The sequence below is a fragment of the Microtus oregoni genome, unplaced genomic scaffold, assembly GCF_018167655.1.
Source record: "Microtus oregoni isolate MIOR12 unplaced genomic scaffold, Mior012 000210F_ref0000141, whole genome shotgun sequence".
Lineage (NCBI taxonomy): Eukaryota > Metazoa > Chordata > Mammalia > Rodentia > Cricetidae > Microtus > Microtus oregoni.
Window position 1 is genome coordinate 67,083 of NW_024544868.1, and position 27,960 is coordinate 95,042.

At 43.4% G+C, this 27,960-nt stretch overlaps 1 protein-coding gene across 1 annotated transcript in view; it reads left to right on the forward strand.

Moving 5' to 3' along the window:
• Window positions 1–8,194: 8,194 nt before the first annotated feature.
• Shroom2 (shroom family member 2) overlaps window positions 8,195–27,960 on the forward strand; it is a 119,547-nt gene continuing 99,781 nt past the window's right edge. The window contains exon 1 of the mRNA XM_041647705.1: window positions 8,195–8,362. Coding sequence (XP_041503639.1) covers window positions 8,213–8,362 — 150 coding nt within the window. The 5' untranslated portion in view covers window positions 8,195–8,212. The remainder of the gene's footprint in view (window positions 8,363–27,960) is intronic.

The window sequence follows — 27,960 nt, forward strand, 5'->3', positions numbered from 1 at the left end:
GCTCTGGTGGCCAGGGAGGTTGGGCATCATGTGCCTGGGCCTTTTCCCCCGACCCCAGCCCCTTAGGCTGCGATGGCGCCTGGCTCCCTCTTTGTCTTTGTAGGCCACGAGGTCTCATGAGGCTAAAGCTGAATCTTCAGAGGGAGGGATGGGGGAGGAGCGCAAGGAGTGAGCAGGGGTCAGCAATTTCCCTATGCACCAGGCCTTCCCTGTAGCTTCCCTCCCCATAACCTGCAGCCCCCAACTTGGAGAGATCTGTCCCATTCATCAGACAGTTTGTAACTGTGCCATCTTCATGCAATGCCTGAGAGGCAACACACTCACGTTCATCCACTGAATACATCTCTCCTAAGCAGAAACAGTCTCCCACATTGTACTCTCTCTGTGGTCCTGCTGCATGGAAACAAACCCACAGGGACCTTCCTTTCACATAAAAGACATCTTTAATCTGAGCACTTGGGAGGTGGAGGCAGGCCATCTCTCTGAGTTCACATCCATCGTGGTCGGCATAGGGAATTCTGTGCCAAGCAAAGCTACATAAGGAGAGACTATCCAACCCACCCCTCAAAAAGAAAAAAAAAAACACCAAATAAACACCCACCCTGACATACCTAATAAAACTAAAGGAATCCGCAGCACCAAATTCAGGGGTTTTCTTTTATGTTTTTGGGACAAGGTTTGACTTTGTAGTCCAGGCTGACCTGAAATCTGCAGAGATCCAACTGCCTCTGCCTGCAGAGTATTAAAGAGGTGCGTTACCACCCCAGGCTAACTGACACCTATGTTCGTGAATGGTGAGCTAAGACAAGCGTGATTTGCAGAGGGCTGGGAGTTTTCCAAGTTAGAGCTTCATGTGTGGAGTTTTAGTCTAGCCAGGTGAGCAGCCCATTCCTTTAATCCCAGAACTCAAGAGGCAGAGGCAAGCAGACCTCTGAGTTCAAAGACAGCCTGGTCTGCATAATGAGTTTCTCGACTGAGAGGGCTACAGAGTCATCTTGTCTCAAAATTAAAAAAAAAATAAAAAATAAAAGTATTCTTCCAGGACTCTTCCTTAAATTCCATCCTGCAAATTTCATAACCAAACCATATGCAGGGACGTTTCAAGTGGAAACAGCTCTGTGCAGAAAATATCCACAGGACCCAGAACAGGGGTTCTAACCTCTTTTATTATGCTAGAAAAACTAATTTATGTGTCTGTTTATGTCATGCATACAGTGGAATGATACCAACTCTACTAAAACAAATAATTGATGCATTATATTGAGATTGTTTTTTAAGAGTATGAGTGCTTTGTCTGCATGTATATCTATGCACCATGTGTGTGCCTCATGCTCACCGAGGCCAGAAGAGGGTATCCATCAGACCGATGTGACAGATGGTTGTGAACTGACATATGGGTACTGGTACTAAATTCTGTCCTCTGGAAGAACAGGAAGTGCTCTTAACTGACGAGCCATCTCTCCAACTGCTACATTAGTCTTCTTTAAAATATCTGTTGTTGACGGAGGCTGCTTGTTCATTTCCAGCTGACCAGATCCAAAATAATCACACAGAAACTATATTAATTGCAATACTGTTTGGCCAATAGCTTAAGCTTATCTCTAGCTAGCTCTTATATCTTAAATTAATCTGTGTATCACCACTTGGTTGTGGCTTGTGGTAAGGTTCTGTCCAGCATCTGGCATCTGTCTCTTGTGGCGGCAACATGGATTCTCTCTGACTCTGCCTACTCTCTATATCTTTTTTAGCTTGGCTATATTCTGTTAAGCCATTGGCTGGAAGAAGCTTCTTTATTAACCAATGGCAACAAAACATATTTATAGCATACAGGGGAAATCCCACATTACTTCCCCTTTTTCATCTAAATAAAAATTAACTTTAACATAGCAAGATTACATACAACAAAAGTTATTCAGCAAAAATTAGTTTTCTATTGCTAATGCTAAATCAGAAAGACCCCTCTTAAAGGAGCCATGGTGCCCCTCCTCACCACCAGCAAACAGGGCCCCTCTGGGAAAAAAAATGTTGGCTACCAAGAAGCCATGCTTAACTCTGGTTTTGTTTTTTTTTTTTTTTTTTTTTTTGCATCTAGAATTCCTTTCCAAGCTTTCTCAGGTTTTACATAGATATAGTCAGCTCCACGTTGGCATGCCAATTATATTTCAAAATTATCTTCAACTTTATTAATATTGAATTCACATTTAATCAATACCTATACTGTATAAATGTTCAACTATAAATTGTAACTGTAATTACATATTGTGCTCATGTCAAAATTTAATTCTCTATGATGTATACAGTATATATAAGGCACCAGTTCAACCTCTTAGGAGTAAGGCAAATGTTACAGGATCCATTGAGTAGAGGCAGAATATCTTAGGCCCCCTTGTATAGATGAGAAAGGTCATGAAGCCTCTTGAACAGACAGGGAAGGCCACTGCTCCCCTTAAGCAGAGCAGGAGAACCTGAGGCTCCTTGAGTCAGAGAGGACTCAGAGCAGTTCAGAAGCAGCTTGGGTGACCCACAGGCTGATGAAAAGTCCTAGGTCTTCTCCTCAGGCCTCTGCTCAGATGCTCATGTCTGGGAATAAAAGAAGGGCTACTCTATTTCTAGTGACCAGCTTGAAAGCAGAAGGCACGGAATCAGGATTCTGTTTGCTCCTTTTGCAATCTAGGACCTTAAACCAAAGCAGTGCAACCAATCCTCTTTTCCTTCATTGCACAGCATCACCACCTTTAGTTAGTTGACCATGTTGGGTGCCAATTGTTGCAAGGAGGGGCTGCTTGTTTGTCCCAGCCACCCACCTAGCTTAGCCCTGAAATAACCACATAGAATCTGTATTAATTAAATCACTGATTGGCCCATTAGCTCTAACTTCTTATTGGCTAACTCTTACATTTTAATTTAACCTATTTCTATTAATCTGTGTATCTCCACATGGCAGTGGTAAAGTTTCCAGCATCTGTCTCTGGCGGATCCATGGCGTCTCTCTGACTCCACCATTCCTTCTCCCAACATTCAGTTATGTCTTCCCGCCTACCTAAGTTCTGCCCTATCAACAGGCCAAGGCAGTTTCTTTATTAACCAATGAGAGCAACACAAAGACAGAAGGACCTCCTACACCACATCTCTTTGGGCAGTTGAACAGGCTGTCTGGACACCAAGAGACAAAGAGTTGACCTCTCATGAGCCTCTGGAACCCAAGGAACTTCCTGGCATTCTATGTGCTGCTCATATGAACAAAGGTGTGCTCCTTGACTGTCCTCAGGGGCTAGTGTCTCCAAGGTGGCCCTGCTCCCAGGGCTCTGATGTTAGGAATAATGATTTGCTTTCTGAGGACTACAGACACAGTTAGAAGGAAAACTCCCAAGGCTTGACTGATGTCTGGGCTTGGCGTACCAGCAAAGCCACATAAAACACACAGGAACATCTGTCCTTGGGTCCCACATGGGCCGGATTCATGTCTACAGACACAAGTACGTCATGCTTTCTGAATAACTTTGCACACTCTGGACCTTCTGTTCTCAGGGTGCTCACAGACTAGGTCCATGCTTGCTGAAATAAGGCCATTTATGGGGACAGCAGTATCTGCAGGTGCCCTATGCAGTGTGGATGACAAGGGGCATCAAGGAGGGCCTTGTGAACTCAGAATCTGCATCAGCAAGGCCTCCAAGTGCTAACATGAGGTCACTATGGATGACAAGGAATATTTATCCTCTGTCCTTCCCATTGTCTTTCTAGACACTGAGCTCTGGGCAAAAATCAATCTCTCTTCATACATTTGACACTGGCATAACAGGCACAAAACAGAAGGGTTACTACATATAGCTGTGGACAGAAGGGTGTCAGCTTTCATCAGTATAGGCTCAGATGGCTTTAAAGGAAAAATAACTACTCGTCAGTAAAGATTGATATATACTGCATCTTTGTCAGATGGATGTCCATGCCGCTTTTCACATTTTTTTTAGATGCACTCTGGATATGTAGCCTAGGCTGGCCCAGAACTCTTTACCAACACTCCTGGCTCATCATCCTATAGGACAGGAATTATAGGCATGAAATCAGTTGTGAGTATCATGTAATCACATTATCATTTTTTTGCAATTTAGCCTTTAATTAAATAATAACATTATCCAGGGTGTGTATCACCACTAGAACTGCTGTTTACTTAATAGAGCTATCTATGATTCTCAGGTCTTTATCCAGTCACATGGATGACTTCCTATATGAACAATATCAAATTCAAGATGGGGCAAAAGACTGTGCAGATTATCAGTGGAAATCTGAGTGCTAAGGGTGGTAAGAGTTTAATGAAAAAGTGAAAGAAAAAGGTATGATTTCATCTGGCCAGTGTTTGGAGATGCAGAGGAGGGTCAGCAATTGATCACTAGCACTGCCCACTCTCTGATAAATTCCATTTAGAAGCTAAGTCCTCAATTTAAGGATGGTCCCCACCCAAGAGATTGTTGTTATCTTCTTAAGATGGTTTCATGACAGCAGGGACTTTTCACACACAGTAGAGATAACACCATCACCGGAGTGAAAAGTCTATTGCCATTGGGGATGGACTTTATAGCATGGTAGTGTTTTGTTTTCCCCCCAATATCTGTCAGTTTTGAGCTCCTCTCCAAACTACCCCCCATCTGGCTAGCTCAGATGGGAACTCCACCTTTCTTCAGCCAAGAAGCTTGTCATCTCTGGGGCCACGACTCACAGCTTTAATCCCAGCACTCCAGAGGCAGAGGCAGAGGCAGGTGGATCTCTGAGTTTGAGGCAAGCCCAGTCTACAGAGTGAGTTCAAAGATAGCCAGTGTTACACGGAAAAACCCCATCTCAACAAAACCAAACCAAGCCAAAAAGGAAGCTCGACATCCTGGAATTTAGCCACTATTTTGAGGCTACAGCTTCATCATTGCCACTCCCAAACCCAAGGTCTCGTCTTCCAAGACATTTAATAAATTATGGGCCCAGGTCCTATGCGTTCCAATATCCCTGTACCTTCCTGCAATCATAGACAGTACTGGAATATCATCCTGATGATTTTTTTCCTATTCATGAATGCCTACGATAAACCTTAGTTTAAAACATAAGCACAAGAAGAGATTAACAGCTACTAATACAATTCAATTATGACAATATTAATAAAAGTTATATGAATGTGGTCTCCTGAAATAGTGTGTATTTGGATGTTGTGGTAACTGTGACTGTGGAAATGGAATTCTTACATATGAGTAGATTACTATTGTAGAGTATCGTTCGTACGTCTTAAAGTTTCTACTGCTGTGAGGAGACACTGTGACCACGGCAACTCTTCTAAAGAAAACATTTAGTTGGGGTAGCTCGCTGACAGTTTCAGAGGTTCAATCCATTATCATCATGGCAGGAAGCATGGTGTCATGCAAGTGGACATGGTGCTGGAGAAAAAGCAGAGAGTCTTACATCTTGTGGGCAACAGGAAGTAAACAGAGCGAAACTTGAGAAAAAGACCTCAAATCCCGCCCTCAGAATGGCATACTTCTTCCCAAAGGCCACACCCACTCCAACAGGCCACATCTTCTGATAGTGCCACTCCCTCTGGGGGCCCTTGTCTTTCAAACCACAACGTGGATAGTACTCGAGAAAAGATTTGTTTTCTGTTCCTGGAGCTCCTCTACTGTCCCATGAAGGACATGTTTGTCAGCGTGCAACCTTCATTCCAGAGTCCTTGCCTGACAAAGCCTCTAAGGGTCTCAGTGTTTCCATGCGTACACTGCAGTGACAGGTATATTCACGTATTTGCTAAGAGGACTTGTGCACAATGTGCCTGACACACGACAGGCATTCTGTGAAGTTTTTCCTTATGGCTGCTTTCTATTTTGGCACAAAACTGTCCCTCATTTACAGACTATAAAAGCGAAATAACGGTGCCAGTCATGGACAGGCTACATGGACCCTATTCAGCTCACTGCATAGCTCTTTACAGACATCTATAACTATTGCAACTCACATGATTCTACATGAAATACTTTCAAGATCTGATTGGGTGGATGAGGAGATATTTAGCATTCTGTTTCATCACTGGTAGGTCTGCAGCTAAATTAACTCTAATGTTTGCAATGAAGGCTTACAGAAGGCTGGATTAAGGAGACAATGGTCAAAAGGATAACTTCATGCAGTTAAAGTCGTCCTTTAACTGCAAGCCCTCTTACTCTCTAGTTTTGATAGCTGTCTTGCCACTAAATTCGTAGGAATTCTGTAGGTTATAGAGAAAATAGTTAATACTGCCTTTTATCTGATTTTGATATTGAGGATTCATGATTCCTACCGTCGAATGGCATCTCCATATGAATGACAACATTCCTTGCCTTATTAGATTTATTTTTTATTTTATGTGTATGAGTATTTGCTGCTACCATCGCCACCAGGCTTCGGTTTCTTTCTTAAGCTTAGGTGCAAGTTTGTATTTTCTGAACTCTCTTTTAGAGTCTTCATGTTAGGCATTGATAAATATGCTAAGAAGGAGGCTGAGGTAGCACATGCCATTTATCCCAGCACTTGGGAGACAGAGACAGGTGGATCTCGTGAGTTCGAGGCTAGCCTGGTCTACAGAGTGAGTTCCAGGACAGCCAAGGAAACACAGAGAAAAACTGTCTCATAAAACAAAAATAAAAGAGTAAGAAACTGATAATAAAAAATGTACGATCCTTTAAAGTGGCAGATGGTAACCTGACAATTAGTATATAATGAACATAAAATTTTAAGGAAACTGTTGGGACTCTCTTGTTATTTCATCAACCCAGAGGAAAAAGCGATTGCATCCAGAGTTGGGTGCCAGCTTGGACTACCCAATAAGTTCCAGAGTAAGATTCTATGTCAAAAGAAGATAGAGATGGAGAAGAATGGAGATTTCTATGGCTGCACACAGTAACGATGGATTTATGAAAACACTGTGGTTTGATGACACTGGCTCCCATAGGCTCATATATTTGAATACTCGGTCTTGGAAGTGTGTCACTGGGGATAAGATTCGTAATTTAGGTATCAAAAGACTCCTGCACTTTTCAGTGTGTAAGCTGCTTTGGGAAAACAAGTACAGCCTCCAGCTGCACATACAAACATCAATGGAAAAAAAACCTTTTTTTCTACTCTGCAAGCCATGGAATCTCCTAAGGGGGGGTTTGTTTCACGGGTATGGAAACCCAGTAAAGTGTTACCAGGCATGGAGGCTCCCATCTGTAATCCCAGCACTTAGGCGACTCAGGCAAGAGAATTAGGAAGGAATTCAGTCATCTTTGGCTACAGAGATGTCGAGGAGAGATAATTTCTAAAATTAATAGGTTAACAATTTAAAAAGTAATGAACTTCCCCCTGTGAAGTCGCCAGCAGTCCGTAAGGGCTACAAAGAGGCAGCGCTGGGGCCGACTCAGCTCCCGGTTGGGAGGTGCTGGAGGGCAGCTGCTCCGGTGGCGCTCGCCTCCAGGTCCCGCCTAAGTCCAGGATGCACACTTCCGCCGCCTCACCTGTTGCGCCCGGCCCTCCCCGAGCCTCTCCGCGTTGCACCCGGCCCTCCTTCCCTCCCTGAGCCTCTCAGCGCCTGCAGAGCTGGGCGGAGGGACCGTGGGATCTCACGCCCGACCGAGTCCCCGGAGCGCGCGCTTCGACCACGATCCGCCGAGCGCACAAAACCCGGAAAATCCCTTCGCACCTTCAGCGCAGTCCTATCGCAAGCCCCTTTGTGCGCGCTCCCGCCAGGGCCCTGGCTCCCGGGCGCACGAATGCCCCTCCCCCTTCCCCTGCCCCGCCCCCTCCCTGCGCCCCTCCCGGCCCGGCCCGCGCCGCGCTTTGCAAGTTGCAAAGCTTCTTCAGGGGCGGCCGGCGGCGGTGACGGTGGTGGCGGTGGCCGGGACACCTGGAGGCTTCCTGGTGGTGCTCGGCCAGCCCGTGCTGCCCGGAGTGCGTGGGTGTGGACCTCAGTGGCTGCGCTTTTTCCAAGTTGCTTACCTCGTTCTGCTGCGGCCGGGACGCCTGGAGGCTCCCTGGTGCTGCCCAGAGTGCCCCGGCGTGGGGCCTTCGCGCTGCGCTTTCCAAGTTGCAAAGCTCGTTCTGCAGCGGCCTGGACACCTGGAGCCTCCCTGGTGCTGCCCGGAGTGCATGGCCTCGGACTTCAGAGGCTGTAGGGACGGAGTGAATGGCCGCGGACCTCAGAGGCTGCAGGGGCTGAGCGTCCCGCACCATGGAGGGCGCCGAGCCCCGCGCGCGGCAGGAGCGCCCAGGCGAAGCCCACGGTGCCCGCCTAGTGGAGGTGCGGTTGAGCGGAGGCGCCCCTTGGGGCTTCACCCTGAAGGGCGGTCGCGAGCACGGCGAGCCTCTGATCATCACTAAGGTAAGGCGACCTCGGGGTCTGCACGGTGACTGTCCCGAAGGGGTCCCCAATGCAGAAGGCTCGTCCGGGTATTTGGGCGCTGCAGATGGGGCGTCCGGTGCGCAGCCTCCCTTGATGGGGGCGCATATGCAGGGGTCACCTGTGCATGGAGTCTGGTTCCGGGTCTCGGGGCACTGCTGGGGGCGCATCTGCAGGGGTCACCTGTGCCTGGAGATTGGGGTCTGGGCAGCCATAGCTGTGTGGTTCTGGCTCCAGCCTGGCGGCCCTCGGGCTACTCCCAACGTGGCTGGGAGTTGCAATGGCTCCCGTTCCGCCCCCCCCCCCCCCCCCCCCCCCTCGAGGAAGGGCCTGGTTGTCCCCTGTAACTCCTGGCCTGGCCAGACCTACACCTGCGAGGCTGCCAGGAGAGGAAGGAAAATAAACAGTTCCAGGATCCAGGGACTGGGCATACATAGCCTTTGCGCTTGTTTGCTTTTTAGGGCCCCTGGTTGGTTACTTTTTTGCTTTTTACCTTTTGGTCTGCACGGGTTTTTTAGTCTGAAACCTGTTTTTAGGGCCCCTGATTGGTTGTTTTTTTGCTTTTTACCTTTTGGTCTGCACCGGTTTTTAGTCTGAAACCGATACTAGAAACTCCTGCCAGTCAGCTTCACTATTCCCAGGAGCTCATCCGTGTTTGCTGACTTTCCGCCTCCTCTCCTACACGCACTCGCTCTGGATGCTCAGCACCTTGATTGGGACTTCTCAGCGTGCTTATAAAATAGAATTTGAGTTCTGATCATAAGGAAAGAGACCTTAGTCTCACTTGCATGCATGTGTGTGTGTTTAGGTTGCTTTAGAACGGGAATGCTCTTAAAACGCAATCCATCTCGGTACTTACCAACTAAACGTGTATAAACCTGTATCAACAGACAACATGCCAATCTCTCAGGTCTTCTGGTTAAGGGAAACGAGAGCCTGTTCTGGGCAGAGCTGAGTCTCACTAAGGGCAAAGTCTCCTTGAGAATGTCATCATTTCTGTTTCCTAGAGGTGTTGGGTGGTATGAAGGTGACTGACAATTTTCATGCATAATAGTGCCTCACCTGGCATATATTTATTTTCTGCTCCTCTCTCCCGCCCTTTCTCTTTCACTCTCTCTCTTCCTCCCCGCCCCCCTCTCTGCCCAAGTATTCCCAGCATCTGGCCTTCAACTGTCTGTGTAGCTCAGAGATGACCTTGAACTTCTGACTCTCCTGCCTCCATTTTCCCTTTTCCCTACCACGTCTGGCTGACGTCTTTAGAACAACAAAAAAAAGATCCCACACATCTTCTTCACCCTTGTTTGAGAAGCAGATGGAATGAACTATACATCAATTAATATGAAGTTTTAGGATTTTTAAGACATTTTTAAGTGTGTTTGTTTTCTTTTACATTTATGTGTGTTTTGCCTGAATGTACATGTGCCTTCTATAAGAGCAGCAAGTGCTCCTAACCACTGAGCTAACTCTCTGGCCCCTAGCCTCGGGTCTTTTACCATATAAGTAAGTTGGAGATTACTTTAAATGGGATGATTTGCTAAGGAGATTTTCATCCTCCTTTGCACAAGATAGTTCTAGTTTTACAAACTCTGCATGCTTGATGGCCTCCTGGCTCTCTGCTTTTTATAAATGGAAGTATATGTTAATCAAACTCAGCCTCACTAAGCTGTACTACCCCTGCATAATTTTTGTAAGTGACTCAGTATAACTGAAAAATGATGGTTTTGTTTGCTTAGAATGGATGGGACTCAGAACAACTTGTGGTTTTTGTATTTTCATGCATATATACACATTCAATTGCTGTTGCTCCTGTGTTTGTGTACACACATGTATTTTCACATGTTCTGTTGTTTCTACATATATTAACATATAATATATACATATATAAATATATATACATATATATTAACAGTATTTCAAATACCTGCCAATGCTTTAAGATTAAGGACACACACACACAGGCTGTGAAAATAAGAACGACAGCCAAGTGGTGGTGGCGCACTCCTTTATTTAATCCCAGCTCTTTGGAGGCAGAGGCAGGCTCTGTGAGTTTGAGGCCAGACTGGTCTACAAGAGTGAGTTCTCCAGGACAGCCAAGGCTACACACAAAGAAACCCTGTCTTGGAAAGAAAAAAAAAGAACAAAAGTTTATCAGTGGTGCTTACTTAGAACATGACGCTGATAATTAATTGCCACTTTATTTAAAAATGACGGAGGGTTGAATGGAGAGATGGCTCAGTGGTTTAAAACACTGGTTGCTTTTCCAGAGGGCGCAGGTTCAATTTCTAGCAACCTGCACGGTGGCTCACAACTTCTGCAAATCTGGTCCTAGGAGATCTGTCACCTTCTTCTGGCCTCCTCTGGCATTGTCCGCACGCGGTATGCAGACATACATTCAGACAAACATTTCTATGTGTGAAATAAAAATAAATAAAATCTAAAAAAATGATGAAGGAAATGTGTCTATTTACAGCCACTTACAAGGTAGAAATCAACTGCTCTGATAGATACCAGGGGAAATTGTTCTTCAACTGGAGTTCACTTTCAACTTTTCCTCTTCCAGTAGCTATTGTAATGCCATTGAAGCTTATTAAATACTTTTTCTAATAGTTCTTTTTCCATTAAAAAAACATCTATGCAATTTTTATATGTTGGGTTCTTGGTAGACCACAAGGATTTTCTGTTTAACTTTCTATTAATTATAATTATTTTCCGTTTAATTTTCTATTAATTATAATTATTCTACTATTTTTATATTTATATACTATTAATTATAATTATGATTTTGTTAATTGATGCTTTTATGTTTAGCTGATTCTGATTTGGGAGTAGCTTGACCCAATTTAAGAGGACACATTCTTTTGTTAATGATGTGACTATCGTTTGAAGATCTCATATGAGCATGTATCTCGGAACTGGTAAAATGGTGTACTCTGAGATCACAGATCTGGTGAATCCTAGGCAGGGTCTTGAAAGTCAGACTCTGATGGTGAATATCAGTCTTGCTTCCTGTCCAGTAGGCGCTGTCTGCTTTTGACTGAACTCTCCTGCTATGTTATTTATGTTGAGTAACTCAACACCATCTGCAGGCTGACAGTTTTTCCATCTTGGTACCAAGGGTATTCTGCTGTGGGGTCTATTCTGTGTACTGTCATCCATTTAGCTGCTTCCTTGGCTTCTACCCACTGATGGAAGGCCATTGGCACCTGTCTCCAGGTATGGCAATCTGAATGTCCCCAGACATTGACACATGCCCCCAACCTAGTTATATATAAATTGCTTTGTTAGGCTAATGGTGCGTTGCCTTTGCTTTGAAGGACTTTGGGATTTTATTCTTTTGGAAAACAGTGGCCTTGAGGGTGGTGTGTTTGGAGGCCCTTGGCATTTCCAGTGTTTTCATGTGGGTCTGTTTTTCTTTCTGAGATGAACTCTTGGCTCCGAGAAAAGGCTTTATTTACACAGTAAATTGCAAACAAGTCTCTGCTTCATCTGCATTTTTGTAGTTGGAGAAAGGAAGTTGAGAGCAGAGACTTCCCAGTACTGTGCTTTATGGACAATCAGAGTAGACGCTGAGGAAGGTCTCCTATTCTCTGGAATTGGTTTGAAGTTAAAGGACATTAACTTCCCAGAGGAGTCACATTCATAGAATTTCAGAAGCATGCCTGAAACTCTACAAGACTTCTGCCGAAAGACGATATTATTAGGACTCATAACTGCTGAGAATCTTTATAATAATTTGCAGCTTGAAATCTCGCTACCATTAACAAACAAGCAGATGCACACACACACACACACACACACACACACACACACACACATAAAACTGGGAAGCACAAAAACACGCTAAAGCCCATTTTCTCATGCCGATGTTGCAGAAAGAACAGGAACAACCTGCAAGTTATAAGAGGTCTCATGATTTGGTGATATTCTTTAAGAGTATAGGTGGATTTAGGAAATCCCAGGGACCTGAAATATTACACTTTAGCTGAGTTGGATTTGCAGGTAGGTTGAGCCGTTGTGGCCTTCTGGTCTTTTTTGTTTGTTTGGTTTGTTTTCTTCATCCACCCCCCCCACACACACCTTTGTACTACATTCATTATGGAAACAGGGCTTTGCAAGTGCTCTACCACTGAGGTACATCTGTAGCCAATCTTGCTGGTGTTCCTTGAGAATTTCGGTGGGGGTGGAGACTGAGCTTCTTTCTGTGACATCACTTACTGGAGAGTCCCATCCACCAGCTGGGTATCAGGAGGCCCCCTGCAATCTCAGGAATGTTTATCAAGGGAGAGGGTATGAAGCCCTGGCTTTGGCTATTCATAATTTATTAAATCCCATCCCCCATGACAGAAACTGCTAACAGAGGCCCTAAGCATCCTATATAATAATACCTTAGTGATTGAAAAAGGAGTCTCTAGTTTAGAGGCTGCGGAGTTAAGGTCTTGGTGGCCTGGGATCATAAATGTTGGAATAGTAGCCCAGTTGTTTGCCCTTGTACCCTTTGGCTTATTTGTTTGTTTTTAAAAAGGTTTATTTTATTTGAATGAGTGTTTTGCCTGCATGGAAGCGTACCGTGTGAGTCCAATATCCATAGAGGCCAGGAGATTGGTTGGATTGGGAATGGCGGAGGGTTGTGAGCTGCTGTGTGAGTGTTGGAAACTGAACCTGAGCCCCCTTCAAAAGCAAGCAGTGCTCCTAACCACTGCGGTATCTTCCCAACCCTTGTTTAGGAGATTCGGTCTCCTCCGCAGTCTACGTGTGCTTCAGACTTGGTCCATAGGGAAAGACGACCTTGAACATTTTGTCTGCCCTGCCTCACCTAGGATTACTGGTCTCTGCCAACACAGGGGTACAGTGCTTGGGATTTTGTGAGAAAGGTGCTTTACCTTATGAGATCCATTCCTATCTCCTTTGTTTACTTTTGAGACAGAGTCTGGCCAAACTGGCCTGGAAATCTGTTAAAGGGCTTGAGTCTCCTGAGTGCTGAGATTGTAGGTGCACTACTATGCCTGGCTTAAAATTTGTGTGTTTGTGTGTGTGCAGGGGGGGGGGGGGAGGGAGGAGGAGCATGGAGTGGAAACCAGAGCTTCCTACAAGCTAGGTATGAAGTTTTAGTTGAAGTTTTGAAAAGGGGAATCCTTGAATTTAGTGGCGGAACACTGGATGTGAACGTCTGGGTTTTGGTTCACTCTGGGTTTTGGTTCACTTCTGTGTGCCTCACCGTTCACCACAGGCCAAACTACTTTGTCAATGTCTGGAGTGCTTGGTTCTCATCTCCACTCCCATCCCTACTTCTTCACACTAGCGTGCTGATGTTATATAAGTCCTCAGAATTGTAAACCTCAGTCTCTTTGCAAAGGCAGTCACCTCAGGGTTTGGAGTTACTAGGGTGAGTGTTATTCTAAAGATACGTCTGTAGTGAGAATTCATAGTCTGGTTAAAAAACACGAAGTTAAGTTTTCTTTCCTGTGCTGAAAGGCCTTTTCACTTGAGAGACGGGCCTTGCCAACTGGCTTTCAAATATATCTTTATTACCCCTTCCAGCTTGCAAATTAACTTGGCCTCACTGAATTCTAATCCTTGTTCCTTTGGAGATGTTTCAGGCACATGGGGAGCCAGGCAGGGTGGGGAGTCAGGCATGGTGCCTAAAGTTGTCATCCAAGGTCTTATAGCTGGAGGCTTTCAGGTTCAAGTCCTAGAGGATTCTCCTTATGGGAGGCACGAGAGTATGTGACTCACACCTATAAATGCAGAGGCTTCCACCACTACAAAAAACTATAAACCTGAGCTGTGTGCCACACTTGTGTGCTATGCTGAGTTCAGTCTTGCTGGCTGAGTTAAGAGTAGTGCTTAACATGTCCTAACATTTATCTTTTTGAAAAAAATACAGGTAAAAGTTAGTTTGCCCAAGAGCTACATGTTGAATAATAAATAGTTTTTACTTGGTCATAATGAGATGCATTTTTTTGCACTTGGCATGTTTCATAGGTCTTTACTTGGTAGGAGTTTTTTTTAATATGTGTTTATTTATTATGTATACAATATTCTGTCTGTGTGTATGTCTGCAGGCCAGAAGAGGGCACCAGACCTCATTACAGATGGTTGTGAGCCACCATGTGGTTGCTGGGAATTGAACTCAGGACCTCTGGAAGAGCAGTCAGTGCTCTTAACCTCTGAGCCATCTCTCCAGCCCCCTTGGTAGGAGTTTTTAAGAGTATATTTTTATTACATGTACACATGTGTATATGTGCATGTACCTGAGGTTAGGGCCATCCTTTGGCGCTGGAGTTACAAGCAGTTGTGAGCTGCTTGATGTGGGTGCTGGGAATTGAACTCAGGTCCTCTGTAAGAAGAATACCTGTTTTTATCCACTGAGTCATCTCTCCAGCCCTTAGGACATTTTAAAAATGCATTTTGGAGTTATCTCCTTGCTGAAGTGGTTTTGTGTCAGCCTGCAAATAGACTTGGATTCATGACTAAGCTCTAATAAACAAAGGAGGAAAGTTCTGGAGCCGGTGGAACTTTTCTTTGCATGCCAGACAAGACAGAAACATTCAACAAGGTAATTTTAGGGTATAAAGGCTGAATGGACTTTTTATTTAGGCTGTCTTTTACTTTCAAAGACTAGAAAGGTGTGGGATCATGCTTTATAGGAGACATTGTACAGGCTTTGGAAACTTAGTCTCTTTTGATAGACATATGCCTAGAATTTTAATCCATAGGAGAATTCTGAAAGAGCTTTAGTAGAATTCTAGAACATACGTCTGGGTGGGGAGTGAGGGGCATAGTTCGCGCTGCCTGGAGATATGGTTCAGCTTTCTTTTTATATTGAAAAAGATTTTCCATACAGTAATTTTTATTGTTTTTCCCTCCCCCAATTCCCAATTCTTCCCAGATCCTACCCACCTCCCTGCCAACCCAACTTTGTTTTTTCTGTTTAAACACACAAAAGCAAAACAAAAAGCAACCCACACAGAATACAGACCCAGAAAATAAAACAAGCAAAAGACCAATAAGACAAAAAAAAAAGAAGCCCAAACAAAGCAAAACAAGATAAAAAGTATAAAAATACCATCGAGTTCGGTTTGTGTTGGATCCCTGCCCTCCCCTGAGGTGTGGTTAATATGCTCACTGAGACTCCCTTTGGAGAAAACTGAGTTTTATTTTGCCTGTGGTTATCAAGCGTAGCTAATGCTTTGCTGAGGGGTGGGAGATTGTGTACACTTATCACTTTCGAGTCTCAGTGCTAGGACCTGTGTAGGCCATGTGCTCCTCATCACAGTCTCTTATTTCATTGGTGCATCATCAGGTCCAAAGAAACTCAGGAATGGCTAACTGGGGTGTCTATTAGCACACCAAAGCACACGCTGGCCTCTAGGTTCTCAGCATCACAAATACCTATTCCAGAGCATCCTGACTCTTCTCACCCTACTTTAAATGTTTCCGGCTCATGGCCTTCCCTTCTCCAGCTTCTCCTTCCTCCATAACCCTGCAATTTCAGCCATGTGCCCTCTTTCTCTCCCCCTTCTCTGGCTTCTCCGTGTCCTGGTCCTCTTTTTCTCTTCCTCTCTCACCCCCCCCCCCCCATCCCCACATGATCATGTTTAGCACGTACCACTTTCTTCCCCTACTTTGGACTCTTCCAGATGCCTCTGGCTGGACTCTAACTCATATCCATATTAACACCTTCCCATCCATCATGCCTGGAGCAGTCATGTCCTCACTTTATATATCTGGTGTCAAAACTCCCCCCTTACGTATGAAAGACACTGTTTCCCCTCTGGCACTTATTCTCCTTATGCTTCCTCTTATACGCAGATCCTCCACCCTCTAGAAGAGGGCTTTGGTGAAGACGTCCCGTTTAACACCGAGGACCGCAAAGGCTCACTCTGCCCATTGTTCAGTTGTGGGTCTCTGTTAGTTCCTGTATACGACAAGAAAAAAACATCTCTGAAGAGGGAGGAGCAAGGCACTGATCTACGGGAATAGCAGTAGCTATTAAGAGTTGTTTGATTGCTGTTTCTTTAGAAGAATAATAGTATCAGGTTTCCTCGTAGGCCCATGACCTAATTAGTCTTAGGTTCTTGGCCACTTGAGCAGTACCAGATATGGGTTCCATCTCATGGAGAAGACCTTAAATCGTACCAGAAAACGATTGAGTGCTCCTGTAACATACATGCCACTACTCATTATATCTTATAGGCAGGTCACTGTTGTGGGTTACAGAGTTGAGCTGGGAGGTATTGATGATTGGCTTTCTCTCCCAGTACCGTGAACACTAGTAAGGACGAAGCTTCTACTTCGGCACCAGCTTGACTTCTCCTATCCAATGACACACACATGTGTCTTCAGCAATAAAGCCCTAAGATTAGGTTGCATGGGTCAGCTTTGAGTTGGGTTCCCAGCTCTCAGCATCCATGTGAGGCAGCTCACAACTGCCTGTAACTCTTAATTCCAGGCACCCCCATTTTTTTTTCTGTCATCCATGGGCACCTGCTCTCGCACATGTGTCTCCATAGACACATAATTAAAAATAATACAAATAAATTCATAAAATATACCGCTGGGGAGCGGGGGCTGGCACATGGTTCAGTCAATAGAGCATTTGCCTTTGGTTCAAAGAAAAACAAAACAGTATAGAAACAAAGCCAGTAGTGAATTCAAGGAAGAGGTCTGTTGAGATTTCGCCTTGGGAAAATGTGTTTCAGTATATCATTTAAAACCAAGGCCAAGATATTGATGTCCATAGATAACCCAGCACTGGGGAGGCTGGAGTAGGAGGGCAGTAAGTTCTACTCTAGCTTTGACTATTTAGTACGCATTGGGAGATGGGAGTTTAGGCAGTGGTTGAGCTTGTCTGCAGGTATGAGACCCTGGGTTTGATCCCTAGCATAATTTTAAGTGGGAATCAAGGAAAGGAAAATAATTGAAGAATATGAGTTGCAAAGCAAAGGTAAACTCCCCTCCCTCTGCCTGGATGAGGAGACCAATTTGTATTTCCAATTCCAGGAGTATTAAGTTGCAAGCAATATGATTTCCTCTGTAGGAGAAGGAAGAAAGAAGCTCGTGATCTAGACAAGCTATGGACGGCTGTGATTCTCTTTCAAGCCGTAGGAGATTTTTAAATTTTCAGATCAACACCATTTGGGAAGGCGGGGTTTATTCTGTGTCCTCGAAGATCAATATTTTTACTTATTGGCAGAAGAAAGGGGATAGAGTGCTTGTGTGGTTGTTTGTTTGTTTGTTTTTGAGATGGGCTATTACTATGTATCCCAAGCTGATGCAAGCAAAACTAAGTATGTTGCCTAGACCACTTTGGAATGCAAGCCGTCTTTCCTCTGCCTTGCCTCTTTAGTGCTAGGAGAGAGGGAGACGGAGAAAATATACCCACCCAGCTTTATTTTTATGTTTATGGAAATGGCTCTTTGGCATCAAAGTTAAGTAACCAAATAGTTGTTCTTCTATACTCTCAGTTAGGCTATTGAAACTTTTTTTTTCTCTTGTGCTGGACACGGAACCTAGGGTCTTGTTTTTGTCTGCTATGCAAGGGCTCTAGTGTGGGTTCCCATGACCTCCAGTGTGAGATACAGCAGCAGCTTTTGAAACTCATTTATTTCTTTTGACACTGGATCTTTATCCTTAAATAGTCCATTTATAATTTATATAGCTGTTACTCTTTTTTTTCTCTTGACTATCGACAGGGATTCAGCCTTGTCTCTGCAAAATCTGCTCTGATTTTCCCTCTCTTAACTCCTCAGGTGTATTTCCTGCCTTTCCTTACATATCCGGTGAATCTCATACCATAATTTGGGCTACAAAAATATTTTTTCAGCCTTGACGTTGTTTATATTTGGGGCCAAATAATTCTTTGTTGTGGGGCCATCTGTTAGTTTTTTTGTCAACTCGGCCCAAGCTTGGGAACCTCAGTTGAGAAAATGCCCCCCTTAGAATGACCTGTAGGCAAGTCTGTGGTGTGTATTCTTGATTGATTTTTGAGTGTGTGTGTGTGTGTGTGTGTATGTGTGTGCGTGTGTGTAAGTGGTACCACCCCAGGGCAGGTAGTCCTGGGGGTGGGTGGAGTTGGGGTGGGAGGGTTGTTGTACGAGAAAGCAGGTTGAGCAAGCCACAGGGAGCAAGTCAGTAAGCAACACACCACCATGGCCTCTGCTTCAACTCCTGCCTGGACTGGAAGACCTATTACCTTAAGTTGAAATAAACCCTTTTCTCTCCGAGTTACTTTTGGTCATGTTGTTTGCAGTCCTTGGTAGTTCTATTTCATTGGTTAATTTCCTCTGCAGTTATCATTGATAACGATGACACATCTTTTCATATATTCTTACATATACCAAAGCAACTTTTCTTCACTTTGCAATATTAGGGTTTATCTTGCTATTCTGATGGCGGTCACCATTCTCCGTTTTCTTTCAGCTCCTAATATTGCAGAAGTGAGGTCAGACCTTTCTAATTCATAATCCATTAGGTTTTCTCTAATTTTTTCTCTCTTTATTTTTCATTCTTTGTGGTTTTGATCTTGGGAAATTTTTTTTAAATATTTATTTATTAATTATGTATACAGTGTTCTGTCTGTGTGTCTGCAGGCCAGAAGAGAGCACCAGACCCCATTACAGATGGCTGTGAGCCACCATGTGGTTGCTGGGAATAGAACTCAGGACCTTTGGAAGAGCAGGAAACGCTCTTAACCTCTGAGCCATCTCTCCAGCCCCTCTTGGGAAATTTTGTTTAACCTTATCTTCCAATCCTTCCATTGGATTTCAAATTTGTGACCTTATTTTCTTTTTTCAAATTCTAAATTTCGTCTCATGGTTCTTTTTTGACACCATACTGATCTTGTTTCGTGGCTAATTCTCTTGTCTCATAATACTGAGCTAGTTTTCAAAACCGTCCGTGTTCCTCAAAGATTTTTTTTTGGGGGGTTGTTTCTGAAGAAAGGGCTTCTTTCTTTCCTGGCAGAAGTTTCTTCAGTCTCTAGGGCTCGTTGACTCTCTACTGGTATTAAAGAACAGATTGCTTTGAATAACATGTATTACCTGGTGCATGTGGATGAGTGACGACCCAACGAGGCTGTTTTTCTGGGAACTCCTGAGAGCCAACACTTCAGGTTTCTTTTGGAATGGGCTATATCCCTATCATAGAGTAACTTTAGCAGATATTTTTGTATAAAGCGGATTTCAAGGCGACGGGAAGCATACTCATAGGGGGTGATCCTGGCCTTGCTTAGCTGAATGAACAAGACAGAGTCCCTACTCTGGTCATAGCAGATCCAGCCTGGAGGAGTCACCTACTAGTAAGGAGTTGTCAATGCCTGTTTGCATTCAATGCTAGTTCTCCTACAGGGTCCTTAGCCTTTTTAGCCCCCATCCTCCAGTTCGTTAAACCACAGTTTCTATTTTATTGTATTATTGTGGGGATTAAATGAGACAGCATGTAAACTTGAATTCATTCTCTTCCTCCTTTCTCCTACTCAATCCTGATTAATTAATTATAAAGCTGAGAAATTATAAAAATGTTTATGTATCAAAGGACTTGTTTACTGTAGAAAGAATTTGAGCTGAATTTCACATGGCAGAAATTTAATATGTATCAAGGAGATTTTGTTACTGCTTAAGTATGGAGTTCATAGTTTGCATTTAAGTTAAAAGATACATCTAATTTGGGGATGTTCCTCGGGGGTAGAGTGCTTAGTGTGTGCAAGGCCTTGGGTTTAGTTAAAAGCTACATTTAATATTAGCTTCAGTCTATTGTTTGTATTTTATGTAGCCTCATAAATGATTGTTTTCTTCTATCCCTCCGAAACTTAAATTATTTTTAAATAATTTAGCAAAATGCTTTAAGGATTATTTGTATTATTACCCTTAAAGCATTTTGCTAATTTTGTAGTAATGTGAATGAATGGTCTCTCAGATCAACAGAAGTTGTCAAAGGTGATTTTTTTCAAAGGCGAAGGAAACTAGTGGGAAGGATAAAGGCTAAACATGTTTGTGACACCAGGCTTCATTTTATCTCACGCCTTCAATTATTTGTAATAGAAAATCTTTCAAGGAGATGGATCTGTGGGTGTGGTGTGGCCTTGTGGGGAAAAAAATTCTGTGTAGCTTCTTCCTGGTGTTGGGCTATGTTTCTCAGCTCCCCACGCAGCTGGGTGTGGATGTGTGACCATCCTCCTCAGTGAAGTCCAAATAGAAGTAAAGTCTGCCATTTTATAGTCACCCCCTTTCCGAAATAGGTTCTCCCTTTGCCCGGTTGGGATGAAGGTAATCTCAGAGTAGAGCTCCGGTGACTAATAATGTGGTTTCCTAGGGCATGGTCCTTTGCCTAGTACTTACTACTACATGAAATCTGCTTTGTGTTTGGTTCCTGAATTGCTTAACAAGTCAGACACAAATGAAATCCTAGCACTAATGAAAACTTTTCCTTTTAACCGATATGTTCGCGAATCTATAACACTTTGGACACCTGTGTAGGAGGACATGACTTTTGACTTTGTGGGAAGAATGACAGAGGTTGTCCAGTTAGCACACAGCTAATTCCGCACGTACTTATTATGTCATGCGAGACCTCCACACCTGTGGCTTCTTCAACTCCAGCTATTCCTTTTAGTCGGTAATTTTCACCTAGTCTTGCTTTTCCTCCAGGTCTGTCAATGCTGACTTGAGAATTTTGGAGAGGAAGCACAGGAAGCTGGGAGAATGCCTAGTGTAGATAATTAGCCCTCGGGTAGGCCTGGGTGATGGGATGATGTTAGAGTTTGTACCTTTGACCCGTCAGTGCGGCTGTTTTTTTTTTTTTTTCCCCCACACGGCTTCAAGCGCAGAACATGTTGCCTGTGAAGGTTACACGTTTAAGTGGTCATTAACAGAGCTGCCTTCATCAGATTAGCTAATTATAATCTTGAATGGCAGACTTTTTCTTCCCTTGAGGAATAATTGCAGCCCATAGACACACAAGCTGGATCAGCAGTGAGAAAGCAGATGAAAGATGAGGGTCCCAGGTATGTAGGGGAGATGTGAGGAGATGCCTAGGAAGTAACAGAAAGCCCTTTCTGCATTTGTGAAGTAGGTAAAGGTAATTCTCTGTCTATAGATCCAGATTCTGTATCTGATAAAATTTTACCTGTAGGTTAATTGTGCCTATGTGTGTAAATTTGTAAACACTGATATTTATCAGTGTTAATTGTACATACTTATTGCATCGTGGCATGGTAATGTTTTCATGTTGCCTGGGGCCGTAGTTCATTGATAGAGCCCTCGCTTATTTCTGTGCAAAGTCTTGGGTTTGGTCTGCAGTTGGCACACCTAGACAGACCCAGAAAATACATTGATTATTAGCTTAAGCATAAATGATCCTTGTGGATTTATAGCAGTATTTTTTTCCTCTGCTCAGGAATTCTGTGCTGGAAACAGTGAAGACTTAGTTATTGGATGCTTAAAGGTAATTATTTTAAGAATCCCTTTGTCAAACTGTAATTCTTAGCCCTCGGGAAGTGGAGACAGGATCAGGAATTCAACGTTAACTTCTGCTATTATATTATGAGTTTCAGACTGCATAAGGTCATATCTCAAAAAGGAAAAGAAACAAACAAAAATACTGCCACATCTTTGGAATCAGAAGACAGATCGAAGGAAGTTTAATTTGTTCATTTTGAGATGTTAAGAAATGACGTTTGGGACTGGAAAGATCGCTCGCTGGTGGAGAGCACTGGCTGCTCTTCTTTTGTACCCACAGATGCCTGTAGCTCCACCTCCAGAGGATCTGATGCCTTTGGCTTCCTCAGGCACCCACATATGTGTGGCATACATGTAGACACACAGTAGCATAAATAAAAATAAAAAATCTTAAAAAAAAAACCAGAAATGCTATTTACGGCTATAGATGTAGCTCTTTGTTAGAACACTTGGCTAATATTACTCAGTCAGTCCCCAGCCCTAAGGCTTGGGAGGTTGGCAGTGGGGGCCAGAATATTTTGGTTCTGTGGAATATATTTTTATAATTTTCTACATAGTTCTGTTTAAAAAGAAATCCCTGACTTCTAGAACCAGTACTTTAAGTCGATCAAATATGTCAGTCTTTAAAACAATTTTATTTTTTGTTGTTTGTTTTCTTTGTCTGTGATGTTTTCCTTAACATTTTCATTGTGTGGAGAGGGCCTGAACTTGAACCAAAGTCTGGAAAGAAAACATCTGGACTTGAAAAGACCAGCTTGCTGCTGCTGATCCAGTCATATTTATTTTATGTTGACTTCCTGATCCTATTTAGGGGTTAGAAGCTAGGAGTGGAGGGGTTGTTTCTGATCCCCCCAGCCCATTTTCAGTGGCTGTTTTGGAGAAAAGCAATTAAAAGCACATAGCACTCTGCGTAACTGTGAAATTTCCACCACAGAAATGCATTTTGCATTTTGTTTCCTGGGGCAGCAAGCCTCTATGTGCCCTGATGAACAGCCGGAACTCGCTTTGTTTTTACAAGAGTTTCATTCTCAAATTACCCACGCTGTAATTGCAGTTCTGAAGATTTCAACTTCACATGAAAGCTCATTGTTTCTGTTCCTCTCCAACTATTTCCACAGTGGCCTCTTACTGCCTCCTTTCCTCTGTACCCAAAAGGAATGTTGGTTTCTCTGAGGGCTCTCCTTGCTCGTGTAGGTGGTCTCACTCATGTACTCCTTGCCATCCCCCCCTCCCCCGTTTCTTTTTTTCTATGTAGTCTTTACCAGTCTGGGGTTCACTATGTGTAGCCTCTCCTTGTCTTCTGAGCTCTGGGGGAATCGTTATTTTACCTTTTCTCGTCTCCTGGGTTTGTAATCTTGACCATGGGTTTATTCCTAAACGTAGAAATCATCTTTGATTCTTCTCTCTCATGAACCTTCTGTAACCAGGTGATCATGAAGTAATTTAATGTCTGTATATTACGAGGTGCAGCTGAGCACAGGGAACTGCGTTCTTGCCCTGGACGCACCCAGGAGGGGCTTTTTGGGGAGGGTTGTTTTGAGAATTTTTGTTTGATTTTTTTTTTTTATTAATTATTTATTAAAGATTTCTGCCTCCTCCTCCCCACCGCCTCCCATTTCCCTCCCCCTCCCCCGGTCAAGTCCCCCTCCCTCGTCAGCCCAAAGAGCAATCAAACGTTTTCCACTCCTCCCTAACCTTGCAGCCCTAGGAGTATCCTGATCTTGGGTTGTAGGAGTTTCTTTGAATTCAGTGGTTCTCAACCTTAGCGGCGTTTCAGTTTTTTAATACAGTTCCTCATGTTGTAGTGATTCCCAACCATAAAATTATTTTGTTGCTACTCCATAGCTACAATTTTGCTACTGTTAACGAATGATAATGTAAATATATGATATGCAACCCCCCTGAAAAGGGTCACAGCCCACAGGTTGAGGACCCCATTTAGTGATTAAACTAAATTAAAGTGTAGTAATTACGGTCATTCTGCAGCATCTCAGATTGAAGATGCGCCCTATGGTGTCTAAGTTTCATTCCTTGGGGTAGCTAGGAAAGGAAGGTCTTGGAAAGAGATGTTTGTTTTGTTGAGACAGAGTTTCACATAGTCCAGGCTGGACTTCTGATCATCCTACCTGTATCTCCCAAGTCCTTGGATTACACATATGTGCCACTATATCCAATTTTCCTTTTGATATTTTGTTTATAGTTATGAAAAGTTGTTATGATATACTTCCTACTTCCTCTTCATACCAACTTTTTTTTTTAAATTATTTTTCAAGACAAGGTTTCTCTGTAGCTTTGGAGCCTGTCCTGGAACTCACTCTGTAGACCAGGCTGGCCATGAACTCCCCTGCCTTTGCCTCCCAAGTGCTGGGATTAAAGGTATGCGCCACCACTGCCCGGCTCCTCCTACCATCCTTTAAACAGTATTTTATCTTACGTGTATGGGTGTTTTTGCTTCCATGTCTGTCTGTGTGCCACTCGTGTGGCAGAGATGGCTGTGAGCCACCATGTCCCTGCTGAAAATCAAACCCAAGTCCTCTGGAAGAGCAGCCAGTCCTCTTCAACACCAGGCCATTTCTAGGCCATCCCCTTTTGTAGCGCACCACGCCCGTCTGCTCTCTATGCTCTACCATACAGTTCATGAACCGGGCAAGGGGCTGGAGAATGAAACACATTGAGATGCACGGACAGAGACACGGTTTATCCTTGAAACAGGAATGCCCCCTTTATTGTGTCCAGGTGCAGCTTATTTAGGGATAGCCACGCCCCAGCCAAACCCTCCAGAAATCACTCCCCTGCCATCAGGAACTCCTGAGGGTCTCTTGCTTAGAGCAGCTGCAAGCTGTCTCAGCAGAAGAAAACGAGTTGTTTACAAGAAATTCAGGATCTGGGGATTCACAGCTCCCAACACCCTTTTAATTGTTTTTTTTTTTTTCCTAAGATGGTGTATTACTTGTAAGGTTGCTACAGAAACCTGAAACAAACAACATAAAGAAGGTTGTATTTTGGCTCATAATTCAGGTATTCCATCCACCATGGCAGGGAGGTTACGGTTCTAGGGATATGATGTCGTTGGACACATTGCATCACAGATGGGATTATGTTATATTTGTTTCCCAGGCTGGCTTTCCATTCCTGGGTTCAAGAGATCCTTCTGCCTGAGTTTTCCCAGTACCTGGGACTATGGGTGACAGCTTCTGTGTTCAGCTAAAATTCTCCCTTTTAGAGTGTAAGCTTTTTTTTTTTTTTGCTTGTTTTTTATTACTCACTTTAATGCCAGGACATTTTCAGCATCCCAAAATAAACCTTGCATCTCCTTTAGCAGTTCCTTCATATCCCTTACCTAGATCCAGTAGTATTCCATTTTCTGAGTGGACAATATTTTGTTTTTCATCTGTTGATGGATGTTTGCGTACTTTCTACTTTTGAAGTTTTTATGAGTGATGTTGCTTTGAGCATTTATTTACTATTTATTTTTATTATATTTTAATATAATTATATTATTAGTATAAATTAAAATAATAATAATAATTTACTATTTATTGTCTAGATATCTTTATTTGAAGAACTTTTCTTGTGTTTCCAGCTTGTTACAGTCTCCCTTACCTCCATCCCCCAGGCATAGTACCTGTGAGAGGCCCTCTGTACAGGGACCTTGTACCTCGTAAAGGAATATAATTGGTCCTTCTGGAATTTAAGCTGTGGATTCAAAAAAAATGTTGGGGTCGGTCAAATGGCTCAACAGGTTAAAAGGCATTCGCTGTTCAGACTTTACAACCTGAGTTCAATTCTGAATCATAGCAAAGGAGGAAGGAGAGAAATCCTCTGACCTGCACATGTGTTCTGTGAGAATCTCTTTCACTCCTATAAAGTACAGTGTGGTTTTATAGTAACTGAGAAGACCGGTATGTTGTAAGGAGAGACTGCCCTCATTCCTAAGGCCACTGTCGGATGAAGACAGGGAGCAGCCTGTGTGTCTACTGTTCAGGGGATAGGAACATAGACTTACCTTCTTGCAAGGTGGATATCTTTCTTCCCCAGGGGTTTATGCCAATCCATTCTTGGGTTGGCTCAGTAGAAGAGAGCCCTTTTCTCCACCGTGAAGTGATCCAGGGATCTTGTTTGGGAAATCAATCGCTTTCTCTTACTCCTTTCCACTCGTTCCTCTTGATAGCATCAACAACTGCCATGAAAGAAAAAATGCAAACCGTGTTTCATCATAGTTTCGGATTATGTTTCCTGTGTCCACATCAGCAGGGAGCTGCCCCAATGAACTTGTTCTTTCTAGGATTAGAAGCCATCAAGTGCACTGTAGAGTTTGTCATTTTCCTTTGAATGTTTCGGTTGCGTGTTTATTTTTTGGCATTCTGCGTGCTGTGACTTCATTTGTGTGCCAACATGCTTGCTGTTGTTTATTTTTGTGTCTGCTTCTCATGGAACCCATGGCTTTGTGAAGGCTGGATGTTAGGCAGGTACTCTGTTTTAAACTATATCTCTTTCCTTTTCCTTATTTATTTATTGTGTGCACATGTGTGTATTCTGTGTTCTGTATATGCTAAGGTGGAGGCTAGGGTTTGGCTTTGAGTCTCCTACTGGAATTCATCTGTCTCTGACATTCAAACTCCCATTGCTGGTGTTACCAGTGTGTGCCATTATACCCGGCTTTTTATGTGGGTGTGGAATATTTCAACTCAGGTCCTCACGTTGGCACAGCAAGCGGCTTACTCACTGAGACATCTCCTCAGCCCCTTGTTTATCTTTCAACTCTAATTTTGTAATAAGTCTGCCAGGAGATTTGGCTGAGGTTGTTTATGTTTAATCGGTATGCTCACAGGCTCCAGTGTCCTGGCAAAGGTCATAGTGCATAGTCAAAAGGACAGCATTCCAACCTGGGCCACTGAGCACATTAATGTATAACTCTTCCTTCTCTGTGACTTAAAATTGGAGTCTTTTTAAAGACCAGCTTTCAAGGTACAAAAAGGGTCCTCAGGATTTTATGCAGTTCCATGCCCTCCCCCATTCTTAGCTCTGTAGGAAATTCCAGAAGTCTCACTAACAATACCTCTGTGTCTGTGTTTGGGGTGTTCTTAATATCCAGATGACCCTCTGTAAATTAGGAGACAGCAAATATTTTATCTAAAGGTCCACAGAACAACTACTTTTGGGTTTGTAGTCCAGTTCCTTCTCTGTGTCTATGTAGCCAGAAATAGTCACAGATAATATATAAATGAAAGGATCATGAACCAATTAAACTTTATTCATAAAAGTAGGCAGTTAAGGGTAGAGCTGGAGAGATCTCAGTAGTTAAGAGCTCTTGCCATTCGTGCAGGTGAAACTTTTACACCTTGCTCTAGAATGTATGAACGCTATGTTGGAAGATAGTTGAGGATAAGCCAGAGAATTCCAATACTGTCTAGTTTGAGAACTATTGCCCTGAGGAGGTAAGGCCATCTGTGTGAGAATCATCGTCATCATTATTATTTGACTTTTTAAGAACGTTATTAGCATATATTGTACATACCAGATTTCACTGACATTTTCATACATGCACAGAATGTTTTTTGGTAATATTTACTCCTCCCTCCTTACTCTCTCTTGTTCCCCTTCCACCGATTCTCTTCCTTTTTCCAGCTAGTCCTCTTCCTACTTTCACGCCTTTAGAAAATTCTTTTTGGTGATCTATTGAATTTAATGCCACAGATACCTTACCAGTAGCAGCTACACCACTGAAGAAGAGTCTCATCCTCACTTGCATTAACTGGCCATAGATCTTTAGGGATGGGTGTACCCTCCGTGAGATTTGGAGAGGATGATACAGATGTTCCATTTATGGCTGAGCATTCAGTAGTCACATATTTTTAGCCCATTGACTTAAGTCTTTATGGTTAACTACTGCCTGTTGGGAAAAAAAGGCTTCTCTCACCAAAGCCGATAGTAAGGAGATCAACGTAGTTGTTTTATTTTTTAAATCTAGAGTGAGGCACCACGACATGCGAGGGCAGGTTCCTATGGAGACCTCTGACCTTGGACTCCTTTGGAGTTGGACTTTAGGGTGATTATGAGCCACCTAGCATGGTGTTTGGATCTGAACATGGGTCCTCGTCCAGAACAGTGCTTGGCCTGATT